At 42.7% G+C, this 20,514-nt stretch overlaps 1 protein-coding gene across 1 annotated transcript in view; it reads left to right on the top strand.

Annotated features, from left to right (window-relative positions):
- The first annotated feature begins 7,278 nt into the window (after positions 1-7,278).
- LOC144762697 (glutathione S-transferase-like) overlaps positions 7,279-20,514 on the top strand; it is a 281,385-nt gene continuing 268,149 nt past the window's right edge. The window contains exons 1-3 of the mRNA XM_078647939.1: positions 7,279-7,404; positions 11,372-11,477; positions 17,160-17,211. Coding sequence (XP_078504065.1) covers positions 7,376-7,404; positions 11,372-11,477; positions 17,160-17,211 — 187 coding nt within the window. The 5' untranslated portion in view covers positions 7,279-7,375. The remainder of the gene's footprint in view (positions 7,405-11,371; positions 11,478-17,159; positions 17,212-20,514) is intronic.

Below are 20,514 nucleotides of genomic sequence, written 5' to 3'. Positions count from 1 at the left end.
CTCAAAATCTTAAACACTATTTCTCTGACTTGTTTTGCAGCGTACACGAAACTTGTGAGCACAAGCATTCAGGGGAGTCTACGCCTATGCATGCGATGGGATCTTTAAATATTACGTTTTGCACTTTTATGTGAGCCGCAGAAATGTTCCCTGGTGAGCGCTCCATGTGACCAATTACAAATGCTTTCTAATGGGTCCAATTAAGAGTCAAGAGAACCGAAGCGCTTCCCTTCTGAAATAAAACACCGGCTCACATCAGAAATAGTTTCACAGCCGAATCAACTGGAATATTTACAGTGGTCGCTCAATAGATACTCCTAACCCCTATAGCATGGCGTGGAAACCACCTGTAACTGGTAAACTGGATTTTTCAAATTCTATGACACGAATAGACCAGTTGAGAACGGCTGCCATAAATTGCAGGCGCATTGCTTTTCGTACATCATCATAAAAAAGGCCCACCGATAGTGGACACTAAACTGCAACTGTTTCAGGGACTCTCGACAGGTTTCCAAGTTGTCTGCGAATGCACAGGGGTTAGTTTTGGACTATTATTGAAATAAAATAAAATTGTTGCTCGTCGACGAGTTTTAAAGCTGTGTTCACCCGTATTATCCCTGTCTGAACTCCTAGTCCGTGTCCCCATGTGCAACGCAGCGACACAAATTCGGAAACAATGGACACAAAAGGGCTCTTTAAAAGTGTTGCATGGCGGGCGGGGTTACTTCCAAGTCAAAAAGCGTCAAGTCTCTGTATAAGGAATTACGCCATAACTGGCTCTTCTCCTTAGCAGGAGCTGGAATGGTGTACGTTTTATTTATTATTAACTTTACCTCACAATTGGTAAACATAAGTTTAGTCCATCAGCACAGCAACCCGTGCAGGCAAACCAGAGTATAAAATATATCACAAATAGTGAAAGTGTTTATATATTTCGAGATGGATCAACATTGTATTTTTTAGCATAAATGTGTTTTATTTAAGATAACAAGTTATTGTGTGCTGTTCTTTAGTTTTCTCCTTGGTTTATTTTTTACTTTGCTGTGGGAAAAATGTTCATGCGCGGTGTCCCGTGCCCGGTGCCGTTGTCGCCTCAGCTACTTTTGTTCTGTTGAAGCTTGTGGTAAGTTTAGTGACGTACATCTGCTGCCGGGTCATCGCATACCCTCTGAAGCATGTAGCTGCAGGGCTCTTTAAATATTTCCGTAGGAAATTGTATCCGGGCAGAAAAGGCGCATAAGCGCAGCAGCACAGTAATGGCTGAATGCGTTAAGAGAAGCGTTAACAGCACAGGAAGGGTCACAGATGCGTAAAATATACAACATGTATCATCTGACCTCGCAGCGTGAGCTGGGCTGCCTAAAGCTTTTCGTTGCCTGCCCTGGACGCCCTCGTGCTGGGGGTATCGAAATAGGAAGGCTCAGGTATCGGAAGCATTAAAAAAAAACGACAAGCATTGGCCTCACGGCTGAGAAAGTGACACGGCCGCGCGAGAGACATGCTTGGTGGTGGGGGAGGGGTATGCGCTGGTCACAAATAAACTTACATGAAACAAGACGCGCTGCTGCGAGACACACTCTGTGTCGGGGAAGGGGCGAGCAAGACAGAGAGGCACGCAGCGGCAAAAGTGAAAGAAGGCTGACGAGTGGTGTGTGATGTGCGTGCACCATGACGAGAGAGGAAAGCCATATGGCGCCTCTGCTCATCATTGTGGCGTAACCGCACGCTCTATGCCAGGCAAAAGCATGTGGTAAGACTTTTAAAAGCCCACACACTACATGTCTTGCACCAGAGCATGCGCTGGCTCAGCAAGACCTAAAAACCTACGCTGGATCCTACCTCCTCTGACAACTATAGACCAAATATCCAACATCCCACTCCTTGCCAAAGTTCTGGAAAAATGTGTGCAACAGCAGCTGAGCCTACACATCACCAACTTCCACTTACTAGACGACTTCCAATCTGGGTTCAGACCAGGACACAGCACTGAAACCACCCTCCTCCAAATCATGGATGATGCCCTCCAAGCCCTGGACAAAAGCAAAACCTGTCTCTTTATCCTCCTAGACCTATCCTCTTTTGATATGGTCAACCACGAAACACTCCTTGAACGCCTCAAACTCAGGATGGGTTTGGGTGGCACCGTTCTTGAATGGTTTAGGTCCTTCCTCCAGAATCGCTCACATAGAGTCCTAATTAAAGGCAACCTATCTGCTCCTTCTCCGATCATGGTGGGAGTCCCTCAAGGCTCAACCCTGTCCCCTATCCTCTTCAATCATTACCTTTAACTGCTCACAGAAGTGCTGCGCACAGCCAATATCTCCTACCACATGTATGCCGACGACACACAGATCTACATTACAATCTCTTCTCCTAAGGACATTCTCTCCCTGAATGAGGCCTTGAAGCTGACTGTTCAATGGCTCACCTCTAACCATCTCAAACTTAAGGCAAAAAAACTGAGTTTCTTCTTCTCTCCCCACCCAAAACCAATCAAGACATCCAAGAAGACAAAGACAGACATAATTTCTCCAGTTGGCTGGCTAAGGTAGCTTGGCAGTGCTGCTCTTGATGAGTGTCTAGGGCAGTTCAATGACCATGACTTCACCCCCTTCTATGCCTCCCCATCTAACTGCTGTAGGTAGGTGGTGAGTCAAAGTAGGTCTCTAAGTAACGTTTGGGTCAAAATTAACTTGGAGGGAATTATTGCATCATCTTGTGGTGGGTCTGAATACATCACCATCCCAGGACATCACCATATGGGGTCACAGCACATCACCTTCCGAGCACATCACCTTGAAGGACATGGCTTAAAAATGCACAGAGAGACCCTATCACTTTACAGGGTCAGATTATGCCACATAGCAGTGTCAGACAAATTCACCTTACAAGAGGGGCCCTCGCCACTACCAAACACATTACTGTGCAGATCCGCGCACAGCGAGTTGCAGATTGTGTTGCCACATCACCTGGAGACCACATTGGTCTGTGGTGCATACACAAAACATGCTCACCGCCATATTCCCGTGCAGGATCTGACCACTTCCATTCTGACCATGAGAGCGTGCAGGGATGTTCTACAGCGTGCACTGTAAGATAACATCACATTGTAGGGTAAGAGCACATCCTCTTCAGTGTCAGCCTACATCACCTGGCAGGATGTGGTCACATCACTTGTAGACCACTTAGAAAGCAATGTCTGGTACACATGAATTGCTGACCTGGTAGGGTGCAAGCAGATCTGATTAGGTGCCTAACTACATTGCCTTACAGGGTGAAGACCGCATCTCCTAGCAGGGTGCAATGCATATTAGATCATGGTTTTCCAAACTGGGTTGCGACCAATTGGTTGGTCTCCAGACAAATTTTGGTGAGTCGTAAAAGTCAGAGTAATAAATAAAGATGCCTTTAGAGTCTGGGTTTCTCTTGTCACATTTGCTCATGCTTCAAGTATATAGGTATAATGTCAGGCTGCTTTATTCTTTCAATACTGGGATTGCTGTTTTCTCTGATTGTAAAGTGAGAGGAGATTTTATAGTAAATTATGTGACAATCTTGCAGGAGTACAGGGAGAGTGAAGGAAAGGCTGTGGGATGAGTTGTTTTTTGCAACACCCAACAAAATGTAAATACCTGTAATTAATTGTATGCTTTCAGCAGTTAGGAACACAAAAATGAAATACATCTGTTTGTAATTCTGAAGTGTGCTAGAGATTTTAATAGGACCAAAACAATCGAGACACATTACTTGGTGAAGCACAATTGATAAATATTAACAGAAATCGTATTTCAACATATCATTTTTGTACTGTATAGTTTTAACTGTAAAACTGTATGTCTGTACAAATTTAGTTGTTATTTCCATTGAAAATATGCTGTCTGTAAATGACAGTGCACTACCACAAAATGCTTGAGGAGCATTCAACAATCGACTGCCTCATGTCCATTTAAAGGTAGGTGGGTGGAGAAAGTTTGTTGTTCTAAAAGTGGGTTGTGTTTCCAAAAGGTTTGGGAACCACTGTATTAAATCACTAGTGTATAGCCACACCACTTGACGACCTTGTAAGGTGCAAGCACATCACATTAAGTACCTGACCTCATTGCCTTGCAGGGTGAAGACAACATCGCCTAGCCTGGGTGCAGACCACATTAGATACCTAGGGGCCCATTAGGATGTCGGGCGGATTGCCCCTGCCAGGCTGGCGGTGGCTACCGCCACTCAGCGGGGGCAATCCGCCCGACGTCCGCATTCGAATTCCCCCCGCCATATTAGTATGGCGGGGGACCTCGGCAGACGGAAAGACTGTCCGCCGCTTTTCCGCCCCGGTCGCCTTGCGGCCGGGGCGGAAAAGGATTATTATGGTGGCGGTGTCTATTAGACACCGCCAGCCATATTACAATGCGATGCCGCCACGGAAAGGCATGCGGTCTTCACTCTGGGGCCCCCCTGCGGGCCCCCAAAGTGAAGGAGAGGTGGGGGGTGCACACGGCATAAACAAAGCGGCAGGCACCGCGCGGTGCCTGCCGCTTTGTTTCTGCAAATGTAAAAGTGCATTTTTAGCATTGTGGCGGGCGGTGCTGAGAGCACCGCCCGCCACAATGCTAAAAATACAGGATGCGCCTGCCACAGTGGTGGACGCATCCTAATACCCCCCGCGGGAACCCCGCCCTTATGACGGGCAGTCCCGATTACCGATGGGATGGCGGGCGGACTAAGTCCGCCCGCCATCCTAATGGACCTCCAAGTGCTGACCACACCACTTTCCAACCTTTTACGGTCTTAGTACGTCACATTAAGTGCCTGACCACATAGCCTGGGAGGATGCAAATCACATCTCCTAGCAGGGTGCAGACCACATTAGATAACTAGTGTCTGTCCACACCACTTGCACACCTTGCAGGGTCCAAGGTTGTCACATTAAGTGCCTAACCTCATTGCCTTGCAGGGCTCAGACCACATTGTCTTTCAGCGTCTTACAACATCACATACTGACACCATCATGTTGCAGAATTAAATAGCCTGGCAACATCCCTAGCAGACATCACATTGCAAAATATCACCTGACAGCATCAGAACGCTTTACATAACAAGTTTGCAGGATTACCGTGTCAATATGTCAGGTCCTGCCACATCAACTTTCTGGAGCTCATCCCAAAGTTTTCATAGTAAGACCACTTTACCTACCATGGTAAGAGCAGTTCTCTTTGCAGGGGCGTGTAAGATTAACTTACTGAACGCATCTCCTTCCCTTTCAGAGTCCGCCCGTGTAACATTATATGCGCAGATTTATCAAAGGCTTGCATGGCCCTTGCCTCAAGCAAGGTGACGCAAGGCAACGCCAGACCTTAGACCAGATATACAATGCCACACAGAGCCACCTGTGTTGCTCCACGTGGGGGCATTGTAAATCTGGAGCTTGCGTTACTCTGCGTGGTGGACACGTTCCATGGGCAGAGCATGGGTGTTCCCAAGTGTTTGGCAGTGACAAGTGTGCCAGTGTCAAGAGAAAGAGCAGGAATGTGCCATATGTAGTTATTTATGCCGCATTCCTGTTCTCTCCATTGACGCAGCGCAGCAAGTTATCTTATTACATTACACCAAAGGATAAATCTGGTCCATAATGTCTAACCGTATCACACAGCCACATAACTCAGAAAGGTGAATACCACATAAACTTTGCATTGCACATAACTTGTGAATCACATCACCATGCGACATAAACTACAATCATATCGCACGTGAAAACCTCATCACTTGCCACTAACATCGCTTTGCTAATTCACAATAGAACATCTTGATGGTGCAGTGTATCACAGAGTGCAGATCACATAACGCAGTGGATGCTTATTACATCTTATTGCATGTTCAGACCACAGTACCTACTGAGCAAAGATTACATTACCATATATGTTTTAGTATGTTATGCGTTGCAGGGGCACAGCACCATGTTGGTTTTACAGTTCTCTCATCACTTATCTTTTAGGTGCCTCTGCCACTGCCTCAATCGACTTGCCGGCGGGATGACGAATAAAGCATATAATATTTTTGTTATTGTTCACAATCGAAGCAGGCCCATATTATATCCGAAAATAAAACGGCAATAAAAGGCCAACCATTGTAGAGTTTCATTAGACAGAACGTAGCCTGGAGGCAATTTTTTAACAGAAAAAGAACAGTAATAATAATTACAATTAATATTAAATTAAATGTTAAAAAAAATACAAAAGAAAGGCAGACTGCCACGTGCAGTGCCTCATTTGGATGTGCCTGAAGACTTGGAGCTTGACTACCCTACGTTTCTCCTACAAATGGACCTTGAAACTTGTTTGGAGGTTCTAGCAGGGGAGCGCAGCTACTCGTATACCCAGGAGACAGACCGGAGACCGGTTCTTCTATCGGGAAAGAGCCGTCCTCTGCGACCGAGCGCACAGCTTCGGGAGGGACGCACATGGAGCGGTGAGGGAGGAAGGGGACACCCGCCTAGCCAGCCAGATCAGCCGAATCAACCCTAGCGATCAATGGGGTGACAGATGTCGCAGCCAGATCGCCCTCACATCCGAACGTTAAGGAGTCCAATTTTGTATATATCGTTCATGTTTAGGAAACTAGTAATATTAGAGTGAGTACAAATCAGAAAAATGAATGATTTCTAGGCAGAGTTGAAATTATGGACAAAGAAATTGTCCTATAAAAAGTATATGCACATAATTAGTATTAAAATATCGCGTTTTAACCGAATTCCTACATTCCCAAAATGCTCCTTGGCTATATGCAAATAAGGTGTGCACACTCATTGGAGGGTTCGTCTACCCCCTTTCTCACACCCCTTTCGTTTGTGTTCCTTGCGATTGGCTTACATCGGAACTGAAAGGACGCTACAAAAGCCACCATCTTGGAAGAATTAGATACCAAGTCCAGTCAATACAGATCTACAGGTAAGAAAGCTAAAGTTGCGACGTTTAATGCAAGCAATGTGAATTTGTGAGCAAGAACAAAAACATGTTGCATGTGTTACATGTTGTAAGTTTGCTTGAAATATACATTGAACAACAGAATCAATAATTAGAAAATTACTTGGACAAACGCAGTATATTTTACAATATCTGGGTATATAAATGCTTCATTTCAGTTTTGACGCAGAACTAAACCGGCGAGCACAAGACAAGATGCGGCACTTTCATGACGATCGTTACACGAAAGGACCGCCTTCATTCTCATGCGTGCCTCGAAGTTGTCTGTTTGTCTGTTTGTCCCTTTTCTGTGTTGCTGACAGCGAGACCTTGCCCGCTTCTCAGACACGCCTCCACTAGTTTGTACAACTCTCTTGCAGATCTTTGGCTCTCCTCTTTTACGGCGAGTACCCTGTTACCGATTGATGCTTGGGCACTGTGCACCACTGTTAAGGTAAAATAAAAAATACAAACTGTTAAATAATAATTTATGTTTTACAACGAGGAGTCACAGTGTTTTCGAACACTTACGAACTTATCTTTTCTGACTTCTTGCCCAATGTTCCTTTAAATCCCACCGAGTTCTTCACTTTGTGCTCATATTTCTGTGTTAGTTTTCTTTATCTTAGTTGTCATTTCGCGCTTTAAAAAAGCAAAATGTGTCTCTTTCAGTGTGTAATTGAACCAAATAGTTTTACTAGACCCACCCCGTACTCCTATGATTTGTCTCCGTTACTTTCGTTTTACTTTTGAATGTTTGAGTGATGTTTTACCCCGCGCCTGTTTCTTCTAACACTGCTAGTGGCTTTTCATAGTGCTTTTTATATCGAATTCTACACCTTCATTCTCTTTGATAAGAACATAGATTTATTTCCAGGCTACTTAGAAAGTTTCGATTTGCATCTATTTTTCTAAATTGAATTGGCGCATCTTAAGCTTTGGCAAAATGGGTCAGCAGAGCAAGTGGGAAAAAATAAATAATCCGAAGTATATTGTGGCCAGTAGGTCATTCTCCTCATCGACACTCTCTTTGTTTCAAGAATTGACGTGTTTTCGATCGAGACTGCGGTGAGTTTCCAGGAGAGCTGTAACTATGTCAACACAATTACTACTTCGACTCTATGAAAGACTCCAATTAAGTTTATTTATATAGGTATATTATGTGGCTGTCCTGGAAAACCGTAACAGATCCGAATGTTCTCAATTTTACTAGGTAGCCATTTAGTAAAGCAATAGCTTGAATTTCAGCTATAGTTTCAAATTAAGGCGTACGTGGACAAGAGATTGAAGTTCATCTGCACATGTGGATACGCAGATTTCACTCTGTAACACACAAATAACTCCGAAACACATGAACAATTTAGCTATATTTTTCAGCACTGAAAAGCAGTTAATAGTTAACTGTGGATTACCTTTGTTTGAATGTCTGTGCAATTTTTATTTTTATGCACTAAATATTTTTTATTGTAACAGGTCGGATCAGGAAATTTTATTTCCAAATGTAAAACAAAAAAAGTATATAACTGTAATCAAACTTGTAAGTAAACAACAAAAGAGAGCCAGGGGCGGACCATATTCATTTTCCCTGAAGAATAAAAAAAATCCTACTTAACGGATTCTTGGGCGACAGCTTTTGTCACTATATGTGTCCGTTTGAGTATAAGATTTGTTAAAATCATTATTATGTAATGCTAGGGAAGCTGTTGAAGCTATGCTGAAAACATTGGACTTGGAGCGTATCTGGATAAAGGAAGCCAGGAGGTGTATAATTAATTGTTACTTGGGTAGGCACCCATCAGCACTATATTATATTTATATGTCCTCTGCTTGATAATCAGGATAAACACTGAGATCTTTTAGAATTATCTTGTTAAGTTCTTTTATGCAAGATCGTAAGCCTTCGTAATGCATAAATGCTTATTAATTCAAAGTTTATTCAAGATTTTACAAACCTAAAACTGTGTGTGTGTGTATGTACGGCCATATACATATAGACACATGACAGTGTAATTAATGTAGCTCAATGACGGTTATGATTTAGCGCAGCTTCTCTAATAAACACTTGTAAGAGAACACAAGGGACACCCTACTCACATGGTACTAGAGTACTTACAAGTAAACAAAAACTGTGGTTCCTGTGGTCACTTAATGGTTGATATCACAATATATATATATCAGCGCAGTCTCAGTTAAATGGGGGTATATAAATGTTAGAGAAAAAAGGGACATGTAACACAGAGTGTATAGAGAAACAAGCTGTTTTATATATGAACATTCACATTTGTTATAGATTTTCAGTGTGGAGTGTCCCAAGTGAAAAAGGTAAAACCTATGAGTATCGATTGTGACATGAGGACAAGGTTTCAATGTTGTTACAGAAACGACCATTCAATGGATACACAATAAATGTTAACAATTTGTGGGGCCTCATCAGGACCTATCAATGTAGGGACACCTGTGGATAAATTATAGTTAGTGTGGTGAGAACCTGTAGCAGTGAGTGGTAGTAAAGGATACTCACATAGGGCCCAGCCGGGCACCTATGTAGGGGCGGGTACTGGCAATCCATGGTATTCAATATAGTGAGGGTTAACATCCTATATCCAGAAGACGGTGTCGCATGTTTGGACAAAGCCAAGGATAATTGGGGAGCCTTGAATTACTGCAGCAAACATCAAAATCCTCTTGCCCCCGCTGTTAGGCCAAAGAGCAAACTTTCAAATTATGTGAGGTATTGCCCCCTCCTCAGAACCTTTTGGATATATGTTCTCAATCTACTCTCCACTATTACGCCCAACTCCATCCTTCAGGACAGGCCCCCGATAGCCCTGGGTGAATATCAAAGATCCAAGAGACACCGAGCAGCCAATTGGTCAAGCTGGCACTTTTTCTGGCTAAGTCCTCAGTTACACCCCAGTAGCAACAGTCCCCGTTCCCACCCAACCCTTCTCAGTTATCTGGCTTCAGACCCTCTTGAAGTGGTCTTGTGCTGACAGCAACGCACTGCACAGGGAAGAGATCCATGGCCTCCGTAAGCATCCCCACACAACGTACGGCGCATTATTAAACCAGCTGCTATGGTCGGACCCCTTTAATTCTACTGACATTCAGACATAAATTCCCTCTTAGCCCTGACTCCAAGCATTCATACCAGGCTACATACACTAATCTTCTTGTTTAATCTGCCCCCTGTAATATCCCACTGCCCACCTTCACCTCTCAAGCAACTCTACCTCCGCTTCCTTTATGACACTAACTTAGCCTTGGACCACCTTCTCCCTCTACCCCTGCTTTAATTCCACCCCCTGTTTTCTGCATTATAGGTTGCATGTTACTGTTACAAGTGACAACGTCTTCCCATCCCGAGTTAAAAAGGTACAAACATGCCTCTTTACGTTCATTCAGTTCAGGTATTTTATCCCTCTAATCTCACACCCCATTTTTCCTTACGTCAATGGTGCTGTAACAATCTTTCTACGGACAGGCTGCATGTTGGTCTCCTTTACAAGATGTGCTGTACCTGTATTGGAGCGAACATGACCTGTCATATTTTATAACATTGAAATATAAATAAAAATTGCTTTGGTAGAAAAATTGAGTAGTGAGAAACAAACCTATCTTCCCTCACATTCTAGTAATCCTGGTCCAGGATATTCCACTCACTGTCTGCTTCAATCAAATTGTTAATTGGAGGCAAAAGACTACATAAACCCATCCAAATAGTTGGTCTAAAGCTGCACTTTTCGTTCGTGATTTAGGCCCCGACATGGTTTCTGTTTTTGCAACTCCTAAAAATATTAATACAATCTCCAGTCATTTTCCCTAGGACATCTCCACGAGTATTGTTTTTTTTTCTCTATCGGGTCCCACCAGCCTGATTACTTGGGTGTGCCCATTTCCAAAATAAACATTCTAAAATAATTCAGGGTAGTTAACACCTGTTTTGAGTCTGATGTTTCCCCCTTCGCAAAGTTAGATTTTCTTCTCTTAGCTCCAGAGCTGGAGTTTGGGTCATTTCATTTGACGGAGTACATAATTGCCTCTCAACTTTAAGTCTGACAAATTTGTTTATCTTTGTAGGACAATTTTGTTTGAGCCATTGTACTATCTAACAATTTCAAGTTATATTGAAAAAACTGTCATACTTTTGTTCTCCATTTAGTAATTTTTGGTAGGTAAAAAGGAGTGAAGACCTTTTGTCCTGGAAGCCATATTACAAAGCCCTATTTTGATGAAAAGTAATCAATGTTTGAGGTGGGAAATGAAGTGTGTGGAAAGAAAAAGTTGTGTCAGCATGTTGAAGACATTTTCATAGTAAAAGATGCAATGAAACCAGCTTCTAAAGCAGCGTACTATAAGTATTATATGTCAGTCATGTCATTTTGTGTTGAATAGTTTTCTCCCTGTGTTTTGTTTTACAGGTATTTGAAAGTAGGAACCATGGCCGACAAACCCACACTTCACTATACAAAGGGGAGAGGCAGAATGGAACCCATACGCTGGCTTTTGGGAGCCGCTGGTGTTGAGGTTTGTTTTCTGTTTTAAGCAACATCTCCTTCTTCTCCTCCTCCTCCTCCTTCCTCTTCTCCTTCCTCTTCTCCTTCCTCTTCTCCTTCCTCTTCTCCTTCCTCTTCTCCTTCCTCTTCTCCTTCCTCTACTTCAGACTTTCTTGGGTTGTTTGACAGGCACTCCATCACCTCTTGTAAAGGTGACATCTTTCACATGGCGTTGTCTGTCCGCATATATTTTTATTTTCTGTTTGAGACCAAAGTTTATAGTTTATATTTCTCCTTATTTGTGCATCTGAGGTCGGTCTATTGGGGCAGCTTGGTCTTCATGGCTCTTCCAAACATGAGTTGCTGGGCTTTCCTGTGTTGTTCAGTGAGGGGTGGAACCGTAGGCTCAGAGAGTAGTGTTTAAAACAAATTTAAGGTAGAGCTTCTTCAGTGCAGCATGCTGAACAGCTTTCTTTGGAGTACTCATGAACCGTTCTACCAGGCCATTGTCCCACGGCCAAAGAGGAATGCTTTTTTGATGCTTTACTTTGAGGCGATTTAGAAAGTCTTAAGTCTGGACTTTTAAAAGGTGGGCCATTGTCTGATTTTAAGATTGCAGGTACACTCTGTTGCATAGATGCCATCTAATCTTTGAATAACCGTTTCATGTTTAGTGGATGAAAGGTCTTCTACCAATGGATAACAGGAGTATTCATCAGCAGTGACTAGAAGGTGATGTCCATTCTCAAGAGGACCAAAGAAAGCAACAGCAATTCTCTCCAAAGCACGATGTGGCAATTCTGACAAGTTCAAAGGGTGCTGAATAACATGATACGAAAGGCAGTTGCATGTAAGACCAGTCTTTAATTATTTTTCGACCCATTTGTGTAGATAAGGGAACCAGACTCTGTTACAGAGAGCTCTCTTTGTGGCAACTATTCCTCGATGCCCCTCATGGGTGATGTCGATCACTTGTTGTCGTAGACTCTCGGAATCACAATTCTTGTACATCAGAGAATGAGGCCTTCTTGAATCACTGAAAGGTCATTGAACTTCAAATGCCCACTGTCACTAGTGAGAGGTCTAGAGTGCTGCTTTCATTATTGATGAGTACTAATGTCTTTTAACTTTAACATGTTTCTATATTGGCTCGTGGCGGTGACAATTTGTTCTAAAGACATGGCAGCTGGTGTGCTCGATGTCACAATAAAATTGATGTAGGCCTCCCCTGTCTTAGCTGGGGGTGTCAGGGCATTGAAATGGCACTCTTCAAGATAATCTGCAGGTTTCTGATCTTTCCCTGGGCAATGAAGAATTGTATAGTTGCTTTCCTGTAACCTCAAACCCCAGCGTTCAATGTGAGGAGGCCTCTTGGCTTTGGGATTGCAAAATATCATCAACAGTGCTTTATGATCAGTCAATACTGTGAAAGGCTTTTTGTACAAGAACATATGGAAATATTCGCAAGCTCAGACCACTCCCTAACTGTCTTTCTCTATTTGCGAGAAAGCATGTACCATTTGTGACAGGCTTTTACTGGCATATTCCCCGATACATCTTCAGGACTTTGGCTGTCCACTATGCTGTGCAACTAGACCGGGCTAGCATCCGCTACATCCTCTTTATAAAGTTTGTAAAGTTTGTAATCAAAGTAGTCCATTTCAGTGGCACTCTCAATAGCTCGCGTGATTTTTTAAAATTGTTTTTTGGATCTTCTCACATTTACGTGACCTATGAGAAGACCGTTCTAAGCTCCGTTTCCTTTAGCATTCGTCATCAAAATGAATGCGTCAGACTTGCATGCATTACTGGGAGGCGGGTAGCTTCCTCTTCATTAAATTCTTTGAATTTATAATGCCTCACCAGAACATGCAGTCCCTCTACAAACTCATTAATGGTTTCACCTGGTCTCTGATGTTCTTGACTGAATATGTATCTTTCATAAACTACGTTTGGCACTGGATTAAACTTGACATTCAAGGCTGTTTTGATTTCATCTTACGTTACTTTACCTTACCTTTTGGTGGTAACTTTTTAAATGGCTTTTTTAACTTCTTCACAGACCATGTTCCTCAGATACTTTATAATCTTATCATCTTTTTCCTCTATTGCATCTATGAAATCCTCAAAAGTCTTTATCCATGCAGCCCATCTATTGCCAATATTGTGCTTTTTAGCAGTATCAAATGCAGATGGTGGTTTTAAGAATGCAGCAGTTGTATATACATTTGTGGACAGGAGTTGTCTCACAGGCGCATCGTGTGGAACTTGATCAGGCAGAGCATCCTTAGCGCCTTGAGAAGTGCCGGCTTATGGATCAACCTTAATGACTTTTGGAGCTTGGGTCTTGCCACAGCTCTTCATCGGAGCTCTTTACTTGAAGGCAAACAGGGAGTTGTTGGAGGTGGCAGGTTTGGCGCTTGTTTCGCAGATGTCAAACGCAGCCCGTGACCCTCCTGCTGGGGACGCTTCGCAGGACGTTGCCGAATGATGATTCGTTAATGTTTTGGTAAGTAGATAAACTTTGTTATCTACTAGTCCATGAAAGCAGATTGAGTTATGATATTTGGTTGGCGTTGTGCTTAAATGTTTCTTCACAACCTGGTAAATCTCTGTTTCAAAGCACATGATTTTCTGTTTGACTTCTACTGAACTATGGCTGTGTGCTGCTTTCATAACCGGGTTGCATCCGTCTTTAGCCTTCTTACTCCATATAGCGTATGGCATTAATTTGCATATTGGCACACTATCTTTTATTTGTGGCTGTTTCACTCAGTTCTTGGCCACCGACCTGTAGACTTTCCATTTTGCTTTCTTTATCTTCAAGCGTTTTAAACAGGCTGCCATTGTACTGAGACTTCACTAGTGCCAGCCTCAATTCTGCACTTTGACTGCAGCACACGTGGTAGGCATGGGCATTTTTCTGGACCCCGGAAAACTCTTTGGAAGATCGCTTTCAGTGTACGAACTTCGTATCCCAGCCTTGTCTCCAGTTGTAGCATCCTACCAGCCCCAGGTACTCACCACAAACCACGCCACATACACAGAGTAGTTGTACACGCCTTTGTTCTTCTTTGTGTAAGTTACTACTCCACATTCTAAGCTTGTCTTTGACTCATCACTCCAATGCTTATGTCACAGGCCTACGGCGTACAGTGGGAACCAAAAGAGTTCCAGAGTTCATTTATTTACAAGGCAGTACAGTACCCAGCAGAGATGGGATTTGATGACGTGATGGTGAAAAGGTGCATGAGAATTTCAAAGTGGACCCTAGGTTTCTGGCCAAAGGGGATGACTTGATGTTACCAGGAAGGGCTACTGGGATGAAGTAAATGTTTCTATATATGTTTTAGCAGCAGGCTACCAGAAGCAACATCACTTAAAACCCAGATTCCTCTCTCAGGGGTGTGGAATTTCTTAAAATATCTACTTGACAGTGGGATAGGTTGCCTCAAGAAGCTACTGGTCCCTTTGGTGCCATGTAGTGTGGCAAAAATGATGGCTACATTCTCATTATATAAGAACTTGGATAACTGCCTCTCTTAATTATGCCAGGGCTCATTCTATAGTAAGGTTTGAATACTATCAATTTCCCTATTTTTGCCACCTTTCCACAGATGTACACACTGGAGCTGGAGGTAGCGTTAAGCAATAGTTCCAGGGTTGGAATGCCCTATTTGTGTCTTTGCAAACCTACTAACTTGCATGTTTTTAGTGGTTTTCACCAGCTCTTCTCTAAACTTTTCTTATACTGATAAATATTGGAAATTTACTCCTGACAAGTACAGAAGTAAAACTTTTTTCCTGGGTTGGAAAAAATGTGGTTGGCGTATGGAGGATCTATGAAATGTTATACCCTCAACTGATTTTCGCATGAGCAAATCTTCACATGCATATTTCCTTGTGATAAAATGCAGTTCCCAAATATTTTCTAGAAGTACAATTTCCTGGCTTCTGAATTTTTTTTGTGAATTCATTCTGCACTAATGCAAGGACATACACAAAGGGTACACCTTTGTGACTTTCTTTAATAATGGGCCCTATATTAGGTCTGGTGGTAACCAAGACCTTTTTTTTTTTTTAAATAAAAAATCTCTCTGTGGGCTGGCTTCAGTGTGAGGGACATCGTTCTGCTCTTTCACAAGGACCATCTCGGCACACAAAGTAGTTTTGTGCACTGCCAGGGACTACTGTATCAATGTGTGCTTTTTGAGACCCAGAAATATTTTAGTTTTTTCCAATGTTTATTATAATGGTGAGGCCCTGGCAGTACACACAACAATAATGGTATACAAAAACCAACTCAATACAAGAAGCGCATTGACAAAACTAAAAAGCTGACCACCAATGTACGACCTATTGGCTTCACCAATGCTTGTTTATTTTCATGTTTCCCATAATCTTACTGAAACTGTTTGCACTGATTTCCATTATGAATATAAATGCATGAATTGGGGAGAGCATGGGGCCCAACGGCTAGAGCGGTCGACCTCCAATCTAGGGAACCTGGTTCGAGTCGTGGCAAGGACGCGCAACATCCTATGATTCTGGGCAAATTACGTAATCTCCCCGTGCCTAACAAAAATGAATGAATGTGTCCTTGTGTAACGCAACTGGTGCTCATGTAAAGTGCTCCGATACCTTCGGGGCAAATTCACGCTATATAAAATGCCATAAAAAAAAGAAAACTATTTAAATGATGCTTCAAAGAAATGGTACCAAACGTTACACAGTAGTTTAGCAAAACATTTTTTTCCTTCTTGCATTTTTTGTGAACATTTTATTTTGAAAGTAAAGAATCAAGTCTTACTTTCAAGCTTCTATATATTTTTACATCTAATCAGAGAGCATTCTGGGAGCATTATACGTAGCCACATATTGTTAAACTTTGCAAACATGTGCACATTTTTATACTGGAACCACTGTTGGTAGAGCAGTCGTAGTATACAACATTTCCTAAGAGCACTCATCCTAATAATAAAAGCTTTACATTAATGACCCATAAGTACAAGTGCGAACAGGGGAGTTTGTGCAGCAGGGGGATGGGCCTATCTATCACAAGGACAAAATAAATAGAAAAACGTGTTGTCACAGACCCCAACCAATATGCCCTGGGCATGGCCTACAGGAATTCCGTACCCCTGTTACCTCCATGGATCTTTTATTTGTTGAATGTAGTCACGGTTTGTTTTGTTAAATCCTATCCCATATCAGTTTCCACACTTTTCTTGGCGCAGAATTCTCCAGTGCTGAGATGGGTGTCATTTCTTTGAGTTCTGTGTCCGCCTGACTATGAGGTATTCATATTTTGGTTAGTATTTTGAGGCATGAAACACTGCATCTTCATATTTATTCACTTTGAATAACAATGGATTAGCGTTTGAACACATGAAATTAGGATTAGTTGTGAGGAGTATAGGGTGCATGTTATGCTGATTGAGCTGAACCAGAATGAACAGTTTATTATTCTAAATTTGTTAGTTTTCTGACTTGCACCAAATCATTTATTGGGTTCAGCTTTCAATGCACCCACCTTATAATGAACTATTGTGTTATTTGGTATACCTATTTTTCGCTGCAAGGCCAGAAGTGTTAAGAGATGCACTGATCGTTTTAGTCCTGAAAGTGATTTTTATGCACAGTATTACATTTTTTTTGTTATTTACGATGGCCCATCAATGATTAAATCCATTTTCTATTTTCTTTTTTTCAGTTTCAAGAAAAGTTTTTGGAAACGAGGCAAGATTATGAAAGGTTATTGAAAGGTGGGGCTCAAGTGTTGTACCTTACAGTTCAAGGCTTTGCTTGATTCTTCCACTTGGGATCTAAGAGTTTATAATAATGGCCAGTATCATTTATGTTTCAAAACCTACTCTTTTCAAATACAGGGATACATATTAATTGTTTTAGAACATTTCCAGGTTTGTTTCCTTATCAAGCAATTCATTATTTTGCTGTTGACTTGCATTGTTATCTATCAAACGATATTTGAAGAAACTTGATGAGACTGGAGAGATGTGCCTTTCCCATACATAGGTTGCTGCCCAAAATCCCTTTAGTAGTTAAAAAAAAAAAGGTAAGTGCATTACTTTTCTGTGGCTTATAAAAAAAAAAGATGGAATGATGCTCATGTTCAGTTGTCGAAGCATGCCAAAAAAGGGACTCCTGGGTCCATTCTACATATCCGATCCTGCCTGCGCAGAAGTGTCTCATAAGAGGCCCTAATACTGTATTCATTGATGCATTGCAATGTGAGCATTCCGATTAGGATACTATAGTAATAAAGTAGCTCCTCTGACCATATTCCCCATTGCAGGAGATGTGATAGTGGCTGTACTTTTTCGCCTGGACCATTCAAGTAGTTGAGTATTATATTTCCCTGATAGCTCTTTATAGATGGGCAAACAAAAAATGAGTTGTTTTCAACCTTTATTGGGGTGCGACTGTCAAAAGCCTCCTCGGAGGGAGCGGCACCATACAACACAGAGCAGCTGATCCACATACCTGCAACAGTCTATACATTACCGACCTGAAGGCCAGTGCAAGGACAATAAGGGAGTATGCCATACCGGACAGCATGCCTGTTTGCATGAGAATCTTATTCCCCTGCCTAACAGTGGATTTGTTTGGGTCAGCGAAGGACCTGTATCTTATAGTGTATAACTGCTTTGCAGAACTGCAGCACCGATGGTGTATACTGGACTTCTGTTAAAGCTAACTGTCATTTAAAGGGGTACCTTCCCTAGACTGCCTTGTGCATTCACGGGTATGGCTTGTGCTTTGTAAGGCAGGGCTTTTTGTGTTATGTCCTGTCACATTCTGCTCCAAGTCTTGTGCCCCTGTTCTGCCAAGTCACTGGCTAACCTTTTGGCGTATGTTATGCAAAGAGTGTGCATTGTGCTCTGTAGGAAATGAGCCTACTCAGGAAGGCATTGATCCTGTGTTGCATGTGTTAATGTCTCAGGGCAATTATGCGCTATACAACTAACATTAACATAATTTATTGAAGGAGTCCTATGCCTGTATATAGTCAACAGACCTATTTGAGTGTGCATGGCAGCATGTGGATAATATTTTCACAATTGGCATCATGGATGGTATTCAAACTCACTCGTGCAAAGCTCAAACAGCCAGGGATTGGCAGTTACAATTTGTACTTGATGCATGGGCTAGTCGTTTTAATTTTAGCATAGTAAGGCCTACATGTGCGGCTGCTAAGAAGTCTATGTCCTGTTCAAGTTTTTGGAAATCGGGGGCTTGCGAAAGTCTGTCTGGTGGAGGAACATAGCTTGGAATTCACCTAGAAGGAAGTGTGTGGCAGCTGCTAGGGGGCCGTCCTCCTGACTTGGCTGGCAGCTGTCCTCTCTGCTCTAGCAGCCACTCTGTGGAATTCACTAGCCACAAAACATAAGAGCCACAGAAAATGATCTTACCTTCAGAAGACTACTCAAGAGTTCCAGAGGGGTGCTAATTTGAGCGCGTAGAAATTCAGGATTACAGGTACAGGAGGTGGAAGTAGATACGGGGGGGGGTAGGTAGGTGTTAGCCAGATGTCATAAGGATAATTTCAACGTGCTATTGGTTGGTGTCTGCGGACCCAATCACGATAACCCACAATGTTATCAAACTCTACATGGCAAAATCACGCAATACTCACAATACTGCAACTCTGGAGGGGGGGGGGGAGATTTTAATTGCATACAGGATCCAGAATTAGACTGTTTGAATTGCCCCCCCCCCCACCACCACCACCACCAACCCAGGCACCCTCTATGGCTGCCAGAGCGGTAGCTGGAATTGCAGAGGGACTCGCCGACATTTGGCGACCTCGATCACCCCTGGAAAGGGAATATACTCACTATTCTTCTGTATATGACACCCACACCAGAATAGAATATTTGTTTGCATCGCAGGAACTGCTACCCTTCATAGGCGAGTGCATTTATATGGTGCGCATGCTCTCCGACCACTCTCCTGTCATGTTGACTGTGTCAATCAGTAATATGCATCACAGGGAACCCACCTGACGATTTCCACAGTACTCTTTGCTAGACCCCGTCTTTTGAGACGAACTGGGTAAGGCAATAGATTAGTGTTTGCTACCAATATGGGAAGCGTACCCAAAGTGAGCACTATCTGGGAAACATTTAAGGTGTTCATCAGAGGCATGACCATTGCAAAGCACGCAGTGTTTTTGAAATAGATTAGATCACAACTACAAAAGCTGGAAACAACATTGAAAACATTAGAGAAGCAATTCCAGGAAAGTGGCGACCCTTAACTGCTATCAAAATTAGGTCGTAATTAAATAGATTAATTCAATGAGTTGGCACACATTGAGATTAAGTATTCGGGGAAATATGCCACCGCTCTGGTTTATGCTGAAGGGGACAGGCCCAGCTCGCTACTGGCTAAGTTAACAGGACCCCCTAGAAGTGAAAATTATATTTCGCACATATATAAGATGAAAATGGAGTCCTGGTTGGGAGCACGCTCAAGATAGTTGAGGCCATTAGTGGATATTACAAAAAACTGTATACCACGCACAAACTTAAAATAGAAGAAACAGATGAGGACTATCCCACCCATATCACGATGAAATGGTGGGACAACTTGGATAGGGAAAGACTTATGGCCCCTCTTCGCCCAACGGAAATCACAGCACCTCTAAAAGATATACCTAATGATAAAGCACCAGGGTCAGATGGCCTGACTGTGGCCTTTTACAAGGCATACCAGGATCGTCTTATGCCCCACCTGATGAATATATTTGAGGAAATGGCAAAGGAGGGAATAATGCCGCCCTCGATGCTTGAAGCCATTCTGATCATGTTACTAAAGCCTGGGAAGCAGCCTGATCAAAGCTCCTCTTATAGACATCTATCACTGCTTAATACGGACGCTTAGCTGTATGCCAAGATTCTGGTGAACAAGTTGGCACCCCTTTTGCCGAAACTGGTTGGGCAAGAACCAACTGGTTTTTTTCCGGGCTGTTCCCTCCGGTGTAATTGGAGAACCCTTTTCAGCACTTTTGCACAAATTGACTCAAAGGTTAGAGCTGTCGCCCT

Source organism: Lissotriton helveticus, chromosome 6 (genome assembly GCF_964261635.1).
Source record: "Lissotriton helveticus chromosome 6, aLisHel1.1, whole genome shotgun sequence".
NCBI lineage: Eukaryota > Metazoa > Chordata > Amphibia > Caudata > Salamandridae > Lissotriton > Lissotriton helveticus.
This window is presented reverse-complemented; position numbering and strand designations above follow the sequence as displayed.